Source organism: Acanthaster planci, linkage group LG10, assembly GCF_054643075.1.
Source record: "Acanthaster planci isolate LZ-2023a linkage group LG10, COTS_SCS, whole genome shotgun sequence".
NCBI classification, from domain to species: domain Eukaryota; kingdom Metazoa; phylum Echinodermata; class Asteroidea; order Valvatida; family Acanthasteridae; genus Acanthaster; species Acanthaster planci.
In genome coordinates, this window is record NC_141786.1 from 16,633,191 (window position 1) to 16,645,857 (window position 12,667).

Below are 12,667 nucleotides of genomic sequence, written 5' to 3' on the forward strand. Positions count from 1 at the left end.
GTCGGGAAGTGGTTTAAGATGGACTGTACGGTCTCTACCACAACCCTTGACATTGTCAGAAATAAAAATATATATATAATTATTACGAGTTGCTATTGATCTCAAATGCAATAAAGACAGACCGAAAGAGGGAAGACTTTTTTTCTTTTCTGTTTTTTTTTTGGTCTACGTTTCATTAACTGTCCTCCAATAACGTGTGTAAAACCCAAACGCCATTAAAGCTTTCATAAAAATCCACTTTTGTACCCCCAAGAATATTAAATAACCCCTACCCCTGAAACAAGTCTAGCTCCTGCTCCCCCTAAAAATTTGATTTAAGATCTGTCCTCGGGCGGACACAAGCTCACTGTCAAGACGCAGTGTATTTTTTCCGTGTACAATGTCTCGGTTTCAACTATAACAGAAAGATTGTGTACACACTGTGCTGCCAATCAATGGACATTTCCTGAATCAAACATGCTTGCATGTTTTAGGTTTTTCATTCCGTTCATGCCGCAAATATGCGATAAAAGCTAAAATCATCAAAGGTACTTATGGAGGCTGTCCAGCATCGACTCAATTCATTCCCTGTCAGGTCAAGTGCTGTTGCAAATTGCCAGGCAATTCGGACACAACCTAACTGTGATAAGAAAGGAAGCTTCCGAAAACCGGGTCACGTGATTGAGCTGTTGCTCATTTCCTGCAAAGTGCAAAGACTACACTCCTCGAGGAAAGGTTGATATAAAAGTTTTTTTGAGGAATAGCGACGCAGTTTTAGTCTACCCTACTCATAACGGGATGGAAGCGCCGAATCGACTGCGCTGCATCTTGCTTTTTTTAATACCGCTATGGTGGATTCAAGGTAAGATGACATAATTTTCGATTTTTAATATTTAACCATTTCAAATACGACGGGATTGGCACTTTAGCCAAAGAATACCACAGCTGTTTCCGAGAGAGAAAATTGGTAGTGATAGGGAAAATGAAGGGAACGTGTATAAGGAGGTAACAGACGTGGGTTTCCTTCGACTACCGGAGTCTGTGTTCCTTGTTATTCTTTATTAACTGTGTCTGTTACTCAGATTTATAACGATCACACAAAGGTTTAGCTAAACTCTGTACTGTTTCCTGAAAAGGTCAGATGTAAAATAAAACGTTGGATGGAAATATACTTTGGCTTTTTTTTTCTTTTTGGTTTGTGAATATGCCCTTATGAGGGTAAGGTTACATTTGAGGGCTTTTATGCACGCCTGCCGAAAGAAGGGGAAAGGAATAAGATCCCCAAATCGCTTTTTGTCAATATTTAAATAGAATGCTCCTTTGGGGGTCTCATTGCCCTTTTCAGCTCCCCCCCTGTATCGGCCCTTGGGTGCATTCGGCGGCATCAATGCGCACACACTAGTCAGTGAAATGCATTTTTAAAAAATCCCATTGAAAACTAAAACGCGGAGTTCAGAGCCTTTATTGGACACATTGCTATTTGTGGATGAATACCAGCTTTTTCGGATAAGGAATAATGCTGGTGTACCTAACGTATTTCATGACGAAGAGAAACCATGGAGCGACATTCAATCATTTGTCACTGTAGACAGCTTTGCTCCCCTGTATTCGATTTATCAACAAAGATGAATACATGATGGGCCTAAACACAGATCGAGCCTATTGCAAAACTGTCACTATATATACAGTTGGGATTTCCCAGGCCCTAGTTCCATTTCCTGGTGTGTGTGAAATGTTCGCGCAAAACCGGACATCAGTTGCTTCCTACACTGAATGAAGTAAACACAAAACATCAGGATGTATTTTTTTTTTTTTTTTTTTGCGTTGGGGAGATGTTAATTATATATAACGGGTTTGCCCTTACCCAACGTATATTTATAAGCACTGTATGCTCAGTGCTTGTCCGAGAGCTTGCGAAAAAAACCTCACAAGCTTATAAATATACGTTGGGTAAGGGCAAACCCGTTATATATAATTGACGTCATTGTACCCGGAAACGCCAAACTGGCTTTTAAACTCGATCTTGACGGAGCCTCGGACGATAACAAAACCGTGTTTAACAACGTGGCGCGAAACCTGCTTTCGGAAATAAACGCGAGTCCCAAAAGAAACAAAATCGTAAGTTACCAAGATGCAGACGTATTTCACAATTTTAAGGACAATTGGCTACCTCTGTCGCAGACTAAAAATATGGCGTACTTTGTTTTGGAAAAAGAAAACTTGGCCAAGATCCGACTCGGGGCGGGCGATAAAAACGAAGCCAAAAACAACGGTAAAGATAAAACAATTGCCGACGCTTTTAAAAATCGTTACGCAATTCCTTTAGACACGCCGATGTTGACGGATCATTCTCCGTTCCACCCGTCGTGGTTTAAAGAGCCTCTGACGTATCAACTGACTTTTAACGGTCACGACAAAGTGGTCAACTCGTCAGATACCGCCGCAGAATACTCCATTTCGGACCTGACCTTGGAATACGAAGTTGTCACCAATCGAGATCTGGCTCAAACCTTGAAAAACAAAAAAACGATGTATCACCTATTCAACCAGATTTACTCGTGGAAGAAGCAAGCAATAAACAAGTCTGACACGCTATGAAACATCAGCATCGACCAAACAATCAAGAGCTTGAAAGGATTTTGATCCTGTTTGGAGACCCGGTTATAAAAAACCCGCCAAAATTTTATAATCTGCATATAACAAAAACGATTGTGACGGTCGAAGGGAAACCAAATCAATTGTACTCGTTGGGGCTGTTTGAATACCAACATTGGAATGAAATTACAAAATACTTTGGCGATTCGGATAGAAAATCAGCTCGCGCGGTGGCCAAGGACCTAAACTGAGCCGGGGTAGATATAGCTGAATATTTAAGAGATAAGTATGGTCTCTGGCTCGATTTCAGAAGTTCTGACGACAACTCGGCTCACGGGTCGGGTAGACCTCGAGGCGGCGGTGGAGATATATCGATTCAGATGGAAAGAGCGAGCGAAACCGCGGGACCTCTGACGATGTACGTGTTTTTGGGGATGGACGTGCAATTGACGGTGGAAGAAGGAAAAGTAAAACTCAGTGGATATTAAATCTTTTAGAGACTGAATATAAATTCACGTTTAAAGCGATCGTGATCATCTGTCCGACGCTTTTAAAGATTAAAACGTATTAAAATGGATATACGATATACGAGGCAATCGAACTTTATCATAAAACTTTCGATGGAATAAATACGTTGGTTATCGTCGACGACTGCGCGGCCGATCAATTTATTAAGTACAGAAAGAGGTCTAAGAATAACAATACGTGCGCTTTGAGTAAGATGGCGTTTAGCGGGCGACACTATAACCATTCGTGTTGGTTACTTACGCAAAAGTATAACGCCGTTTTAAAAGATTTTGGAGCAACACGGCATGGGCCGCTATCTTTTATTGTAAAGATCGTAATTCATTTGATCAGATGCTAGACAAAAATGACGTGGTTCCGCTGGACTCATCAAACTTTAAAACTCAGAAAACGGGTAAAATTAATTCGACTTGCAACGATTGTTTAATTAAGGAAGAAATTAACAAAGAAATCAGTGCGTTAAATGTGACGGGGCATCGATTTGCGAGTATGAAAAAAACAGAGAATATTGCAAAATCTGTACTGGCCCAATCAAGGTAACGATTCGACATTGGATTTCTAATTGTCGCCATACAGACAAAAAATATGATCAGTTTGACCCTGACAACTTAATCGAAGATTATGAATATTTTTTACAACGATTGCAACGTAAAATTGCAATATATTTATCCAAGAGATGACCTGTGTACCATCGAGCGGTTAAATACGGACCATGGACGTGTCAAGTCAAATTGTGTGTTGGCCTGTCTTAAGTGTAATTTAACGCGTAAGTGTAATACGGTTCCCCACTCAACTGACTTATAAGCCAGTTAATATCTATTTATTTGCTTTACTTTACTTATGCTAGGCTAAATAAGCTTAGCGTAAGCAATTTTTATTTTGTTATGATTAAATAAGTAACTATGTTTGAGCTAGTTCAACTACTTGCCCAGTTAGTTATAGCAATGAATTTAACTTACTACACAATTGAGTACCTACGACTTAAATACACCTACAACAAATTTAAAAGTATTATATTAAAATGGACGACATTAAAAGCATACTCACCGACTCAAAAAGTGATTCCCAACCAAACGTTAAAGACAGACTCTGCTCGATAGCTGCGTCAGGTGAAAGCAAGAAGTACTTAGGTAAAGAACACTCGATTAAAGACATCGAATCCATGTCACCCAAAGACCAAGAAAAGCTTTTTAATTTGTACGAAGTTAAATTTGGCAAAGAGATCGTAAAAACCCTCGGCAACGCGATTTTGAACCTCAACTCTCGCTTACTCGGTATAGCTATTCCGATCGATCTCTTTGGGCTTACGTCAACTTAAAATCCGAAGAAGCGCTGACTAAAGACCTAAACGACGAACCGATTATCAGTCAGACCATGGGTCACTTACTTACCGAAGTTTGTTACAAGTACGGCGTTTACTTGTCACCATTGACAGCTATGCTGGAATTCAACAAAAGCTCTGTTATATTAAAAGCAGATGTCAACGAACGTACAGACGGTAACTAAAGCTAAGAATCCGAAGCGTGTAGAACAAGGTAAGAAATTAGCCGAGCATAACAAAAAGATGAAGCAACAGCTCGCCAAGATGAAATTAGCGAACGAGCGAAGCGAAGAGAGCAGCGAAAATAGAAATGAAAATAAAATTTATCAAACGGTTATAAAGAACAGAACCTTAATATTTGGTGGATTGGCGATTGGTGCGCTTGCGGTCTATTTTATTTGGAGAAATAAGTCGACGAAACTAACCGTTCAACCAAAAAGCGAACGTAGGGACCGAAGTGAGCAGAAACCCGAGCGAAGCGACCAAAACAAAGCAAACTCGAGCCAAGAAAATAAAATTGAAGAACAGATTTTGGACATGGAATAAATTCAACAACCATGCCATCGTTTCGGCAATCTCCATGGGTTACGCCATGCTATCGAGTAAGCTATTTAAAATCAAACCGCCGCATCTAAATAAATTATCTGTCGAAGACGCGTTGAAATTGACTGCTCTGTCTAGCGGTGCATTGGCTACCCAGAGTTGGTTGGTAGCGCAAGGTACATTGCCTGCGAGTTTTCCTATGAGTAGTAAATAAGTTTTCTTTTTTTAAAGTTAAAGTAAAATGGCTGAAGGGGGATTTGAACTGGACGAAATCGGGCAAGAGCGTGAACAAGAAAATTTGAGCAGGACAAGCAAGACGACCAAGATTTTGTTGACAGTAACTTATCTTCAGATCGACAAGAAAGGAGTTTTGTGGAAGGAAATGACCCCATAGTGAGGCCATGGGTAACCACTGAAGACCAACTTAAAGTACTCACTGAACAAAGCATGAATGATTATTATAACGAGATTAAAAATTTTTACAGATTTGAAGCGATCGTGAAAGACACAATATATCTAGCCTTGATTCTAAAGGATTACTTTATGCAAAATTTAATAATGAAAAAATCCGCTTGAGTAAAAAAAGAGAGAAAAGTGGACGACGGTTTCTCGCATTATCTACCTTACAATCCAATTCAGGTAGTATAGATTTTATCACACGCACTTTAGGGTTAAAAGGCTACAAGGACCCTGCAACTGAGTTAATTGAAGAGGTAGAAGTCGTTTCAGACAAAATAGAAAAGATCACAAATGAAGACGGATCTGTAGACGAATTAGATGAGGCACTCGATCAACTTCAAGAAATAGCGCAAGAGTCTAGAAACTTAAACCCAGAAGATGCAAATTCAGAATTTACTCTCAGAAAGATTAGAAGTCTTGACCAAAGCTTGCAAACAATATAAGGTCAATTAAAACTGGTAGAAGCTAAGATTGCAAGAGTAAAAGAAAATATTCAAACAACTGAAGATGCATTGAAGGAACCAGGTATCACGCGAGAACAAAAAATTCAGAGCTTAAAATTCTTGGAGATTTTAACAATGAGTTAAATGCATTGAATACCCAGCGAAAAAATTTAAACATGGGATTTAGAAACCAATTTGAAACGTTAAAAGAAACGATTCAAACAGCTCTGGGTAAAGATTTAACTTTACGCGAACGAATTAATATTTTATTTGGAGAACAAGGCGTCACGATTGTAAGTATTTTAACGGCTTTTGGTTTAGCCGTAAGTACCATCGTTAGTAGTATCGTGGTTAGCGTCAGAGCTGTTGGAGCGAGCGGAGCGAGCACACCTGCACCAAAACCAACGCCGGTCCCACGCCAGTTCCTCCGTCCAAAGGCGGAATACCGATTGGATCAAACGGCAACTGTGGAATCTGGCAAACGTATTGAAGAAACTCGGGTTGAAAGCTTTAGGCGCTTTGCCCGGAATCATCGGTAGCGTTTTGAGTTGGATTTTTAACGCGGCGGGTAAAGCCGTCGGGTGGGTGGCAGAGCACGTGTGGACTTTGTTTGTAGGCGTGGATGTTTTGATTTTGACAAACGTGCAGAAGAATGGGTAAACGAATTTAAAAGGCAAAAAAAAATTAAACCTCACCTCAAATTTGGGGTCAGGTTTTTTTACGCCTTAAATCAAACCGTTTTAAGTTAAAATTTTATATAACGTAAAACCAATGACACCCATGGCAACGGGTCCGATGGTTAAGGACGGTTTTTCTTCGTTGCTTTCCAATTGGGTTTAAAATTGGCTTTGGTCACACCTCCAGTTCTTCCTCTTCATTAAAATCATTTCCCAAATTCAAACTCGATACGTATCCAGTCTTCATATCCCCAGTCGCGATTTGTAAATTGCTATATCCCTCAAACGTACCGATGCGCAAGTCCATGGCCGAGGGCACGAGGTATAACCCCCAGGGCGACTACGAAGTTTAAAGGCGTTTTTGCGTATTGTAGCTAATCTTGGAATTGGTCGATCGACTGTTTGAGATTGGGGTCCGAATTAATTAAAGATTCCACGATCGGAGTAAATTGCCGTTGCGCGTCTAATCCGGTGACGGTGGCCAAAACGCTGGTCTTGGTCTGTGCCTGTGCCCTGAGTAACGCGTAGACGTAAGCTCGAATTGATTTGTTTACCTTGGTGATCCCCACGTCCGTCAGCCGAGACTTTTCAGGAACAAAATCCCACCAGGCCAAAGTGACCACGCCCGACTGTGAAATCCAGGTGACCCTGTAGGTACTCGCGTGACAGGGACCTTTAGGTGGTTTAGCCCAGCCAAAGCCCATGTAAGTAGATCCTGCGTATTTGCCATTGGTCGCGTGTAAGTCGTGCGCGTCGTAGTTTTTATTTGGAACAGGTACGTAACCGTTGTCGTAATAATAAGCTGTACTTAATCCGTTCGACAAAGTGTCGCGAGTTTGTTTATATGATTTATTCGGGTCTACTCCGTATAAAAAACACGTGACCGTAAACTTCCGATGGTCGCAATTATTGCGTAACGCGTCAAATACGTCATCGCTAGGAATGGGCATCACGCAGTCGTAAAATATTTTTCGTACGGCGTAATATACGTGAAAGTTAAATAAAGCCGAGACTTATGGATTGGGGTCGGACAGCAGATCAAAACCCACACCGCAGGCCGTCGTTGCACAATAGACCGCGAAATTAAATTGATTTTGGTAAAACGATATCGACTCGGTAGACCAGAGATTGACGGCTTCGCCGTGGTTACTTTCGGTAATTTATACGCGTGCGTTAAATTTGGAAACTCAGCTGTAAAAGAATTTTCGTCTTTGACTAAAATTGTTAGACTACTAAAGTTGGCTCCCATTTATTTTTAAGACTTTTATTTAGATTTTAAAAAGGAGGGGCCGTCGCCTGGGTCGCTTCTCGATAAGCGGGTGGTAGGTCTTCAAACTTAACCGACTTTGTTAAAGTTACTCGCCAAGTTTTTTCATAAGATCTTTTTTAAAACCGCCGCCCGTTCGTTGGCTAGCACTTCTGCTCACTCGTTGATTTGACGTTCGAGTTCTTCTTTGGTGCTCGCTTGCAATTTTGTAGACGTACGCGATCTGATCTTTTCTTTCATTTCGTTAAACAACTCGGATAAAATAAGGACAAATTCTTCCTGGGATATATCACCGTCTTCAATCGCGTGAGATACGTATTTTTCAATGGTGTTTAATTTAACGTCTGCCAAAATTCTAATTTGGTCGTCTTTTTTAGTTTTGTGGGTTAGTCTACGGGAGGCATACTTTAGAACCGCGTAAGCGCTAAACGCACCGATAGCGATGCCTTCCATCACAAGTCCGACGGGTCCGGTAACGACTCCCAAAATGGCGGAAATGCCGACAGCTGCCAAGGTCGCGCCCAGAGCTTCCACGCCGTACTCCACGTTCCGAGTGCAGTTAAAAGTCGTTTGATCTTTTTGTAACTATTTTCCCTCGCGTCGCCTTCTCTTTGGATTTGAGATTTAATTTCTTCGATCTTTCTGAGTCTGTAAATTTTGGTTTCCGCTTGTTCAGCCGAGTTTAAAGTCAAATCCGAGTGTTTACTTAAATCCGGGTATACGTTAGTCGTCATCTTTTATTATAATATTACTTTTATAATTACACGTTTTAGAAAATGTCTAACTCGATTAAAATTTTGCCGATGTTATTCAAGAGCTCGCCTCTATCGTTTTAACAGAAAAATTCAATTCACAGATGTTCCTGTTGATTAACTTTTAGGCGTTTCACAGTGATTGTAGGTGCGAGGCTCGGTAGCTATCACGTACAGCAAGTCTAAAGACTGGCCGTTATAAAAATAAAATGTATTTAATTGTTTGCAATGAATAAACGCGAGTTTAAACGAGTTTAAATCGTACTTGCCTTCGTAAATAACGCTGGGTAAAAGTTTTATTTTGGGTAAGTTCAGTAGCTTGGACACTTCTTTATTTAGTCGCAACTTGAGATTGGGGTCCGTAATGGCCAAAGTCACCCGTTTAGATTCTGAGTGAACCTTAAAAGAAATGCCCGGTATCGAGTTCAACAAAAAGTGAAACCAGTCCATGCTATAATAACCGGGGGATACCACGATGCTTCCTCTTTGGCCCTGGGGTAATGGTTCAGATGAGCTTCGCGAATGAAGTCTATCGTGTATAGGTTCAGTTAGTCCCGTCAAAAAAAGTCTTTTTGTTAATTCTCTTCTGGGTCTCGTGGGTGTTACGGGGGAGTTGGTGGTAGGCCGAGTCGGGATTCCCTTCGTAAATTTCATCTAAAGCTTGTCTTTGCCCCTCGAGCAGTGAAGCTGATTTGACTTTTTTATCGTTGATATCATAAGCTAAAAGAGCTCGCGTTTCTGATGGTTGTCTTTGGTTTAACTGATCTTCTAAAGTTGCGATTTCTTGGTTTAGCTGCTCAATTTCATCAGCGATGATTCTAATTTCTCCCGCTAAATTGCCTCTTTTATTTGCTTGGATCAATCTGTTTTTAGCTGTTTGTACTAATTCTAAATTGGGAGATACGTCTGTTCTTTCCACTGAGGGTATTCCGGGCGGTCGTTCGCCAAGTACTCCCGCGGGCCTACCGTCCAAATTTGTATCCCACTCAATTTCATTGGCGTTTGTTACGTTAAAATATCCAGCTTCAAACTGAATATTCTTTACTCGGACTTTAGTGTTGTTGATGACATCTCTCAATTTAAACGTCTGCTCGCTCTCGGTTAAGTAAAACGTGTGAGTCTCCATTTTTTATTATATACGTTTTGAAAAATCTTGTTAGGCGAGGTTTAATTTGTCGAGGGCGTTTTCCCAGTGCTTATCCGAAACTTGAAATAGATCTTTCACTTGAGATTCGGTTTCCTCAGTTGTCTCTTGATAACATACCGCGATTAAAGCCTTCAACGGTTTACCTCTAGAGATCTTACCGTTTAAAACTTGGTTAAACTTATCTTCTATTTCACCTGCTTCGCCGTTTTTAAAACAAATGTTATATTTTTGTAGGGTTTTTCTCAATTCTGGTGGCGGCGGTTTCCTCCCAACGTGATGCTTGTAATATCGATCTCCAATGTCTATGGGGTCGTACGAGGAAACCCATCCAAAAATTAGACCGAAATGTTTACACGCATATCTTTCGTCTGTTTCAAGTATTTGGTGCTCGCACGTGTTTTCGGGTGTACGTTTGTTCCCGCTGCCCGCTATGTGTACGTCCTTTAGATTCAGCAAGTGGCAAAGCTCCGCATCAGTCATCTTTTATTAATAGTTCACTTATTTAAGTGAACTAAGTTTAAGTGAACGTCAAGTTTAGTCGCTGAATCGGGAAGTGGCTCGTTCTCTCGCGCGTGTTTTGAAACGTTTCGTTGATCTTGGATGCTTCCTTAGAAACTGACCGTACAAAATTAACAGCTGCGTCTTGACCTCTGTACGTCTTTTGGCTAGTGCGAACTCCATTGCATCTGACAACCACGTATGAGTATCCACAAGGCATGTGAATCTGTGTTTTGACCGTGCTGGCTTCGCTCGCTCTCGCGGTAATTTTTCTAAAACAGACTCAAAATCGGCATAAATGACGAAAGGCGGGTCTTGTTTATTTTTGTAATTTTTCAATTGTAAAATGTTTTGGCCTTTGGCTGGCAACTCGACCGTACATATGGGAACGTTTAAGCCTTGACAAACTTCTTTGTGTGTGGTTAACTTTTCTTCCGTTTGGAAATGCGACATGCAATGGAAACACCAGTGTTTTTGGCCGTCGTGATGATTGATATCGCCCGTAAACCTAGAAAAAGTTTTAATCCAACAGTAGTGATTTTCTTCATCTCGGGTAAAACAAGGTAAATTGATCGGTTCTTCTGGGCGCTTGATTTTGTAAAGAATGTAAAGACCGTCTTTTTTAGTGTAACCAAGCACATTGATTGCCAAATTATTTTGTACTTCGATACACGGGATCTGAGATATGGGTGTTGGAAAGCTTATGTTTGTAAAATTTAAACCATCTGATTCTGACCTGTAAGTCGATGTTTGCTCCTCATATATCTTATATTTTGGATTTGTTTGTAGCTGGCTTTTGACGTTGTCAGAATATAATTTTAAAGCTGCCCGCAACGCCCATCGGATACATTCTTGATCTTTATTTTCAAATCGCAAAATAAGTTGGCGATCAATGTGTTTGGTTACACCAAAAAAGACGGTCTTTACATTCTTTACAAAAGCAAGTGTCCAGAAGAACCGATCAATTTACTATACTTTAACAAAGGTGACGAAAATCACTACTGTTGGATTAAAAACTTTTCTAGGTTGACAGGTGATATCAATAAACACAACGGCCAAAAACACTGGTGTTTCAATTGCATGTCGCATTTCCAAACGGAAGAAAAGTTAATCAGACACAAAGAAGATTGTCAAGGCTTAAACGTTCCCACATGTACGGTCGAGTTGCCGGTCAAGGCGACAATATACTCAAGTTCAAAAATTACAAAAATAAACAAGATGTTCCTTTTGTCATTTACGCCGATTTTGAGTCTGTTTTAGAAAAACAAAGATACAAACACGATCAAAACACAGATTCACAAGCCTTGTGGATACTCATACGCGGTCATCAGATGCAATGGAGTTTGCACTAGCCAAAAGACGTACAGAGGTCAAGACGCGGCTGTTAATTTTGTAGGGTCACTTTCTCAGGAAACAAAGAAGATCAACGAAACGTTTAAAAATAAAGCGAAGTTGATTTGGTCACCCGAGTTACAAAAAATCTACGAAAAATGTAATAGATGTTGGATCTGCGAAAAGTTGATAGATCGAGCGAAAGCGAACAACAAGCGAAGCGAGTGCCAGTGTGACATTCCAAATGAACCAAAAACAAAATCTGACAAAATTGATTTCTGTCATAAAAATGAAGCAGGTTTCAGAGAATGGGTATGTATGACGTGCAAAAAGCCCATCAATAATTTTAGAAAAGTTTGCGATCATTGTCACGTGACGGGGAAGTACCGAGGCCCAGCGCACGCCAGTTGTAATCTCAAGTTAAGAATAGTGGCCAATCAAACACCCATTCCGGTGATCTTACATAATCTCGAGAAATACGACGCGCATTTAATCATGCAAGGCGCTCACAAATTTTACGGGAAATCAATTAAGTTGATTGCTAAAAATAATGAAAATTACATTTCGTTTTCCTTTGGCCAACTCAGGTTTTTAGACTCATTTTATTTCATGGCGGCTTCGCTAGATCGGTTGGTTAAAAATTGTTCACCCGATGATTTTAACTTACTTTGTGAAAGGTTTCCAAATAACAGTCATTTATTGTTGGAAAAAGGAATTTACCCCTATGAGTATATCGATTCCTTTGATCGATTTCAAGAGAGACAACTCCCGCCAGTAGACGCTTTCTATAGCTCTTTGAAGCAGAGAGAAATAACCGAGCAAGAATACGCTCGTGCGAAAACAGTATGGCGGGCCTTTGGCTGTAAAAACCTGGGAGATTGTCACGACCTATACGTGGAAACGGACGTGTTATTGCTAGCGGCTGTTTTTGAGAATTTTCGGAAGGTATGTAAACAACACTACGGTCTTGACCCAGCCAACTATTACACATCACCGGGTCTGTCGTGGGATGCACTCTTAAAGCATTCAAGGGTACAGCTGGAACTATTAACCGACATTGATAAGCATTTGTTCTTTGAAAGGGCAAAAAGAGGTGGGATTTCTTCTGTAGGAGCCAAACGATATGCAA

General features: G+C 40.5%; 1 protein-coding gene across 4 annotated transcripts in view; it reads left to right on the forward strand.

The window, feature by feature from the left end:
* The first annotated feature begins 407 nt into the window (after positions 1–407).
* Positions 408–12,667, forward strand: part of LOC110989129 (hemicentin-1-like) — a 49,288-nt gene continuing 37,028 nt past the window's right edge. For 2 of the 4 annotated variants that reach the window (XM_087142701.1, XM_087142702.1), the window contains exon 1: positions 410–841. In XM_087142701.1, coding sequence (XP_086998827.1) covers positions 778–841 — 64 coding nt within the window. In that variant the 5' untranslated portion in view covers positions 410–777. Of the gene's footprint in view, positions 842–12,667 lie in introns of all 4 variants that reach the window. The other 2 variants (XR_015426903.1, XM_087142704.1) reach the window with 2 other exon arrangements.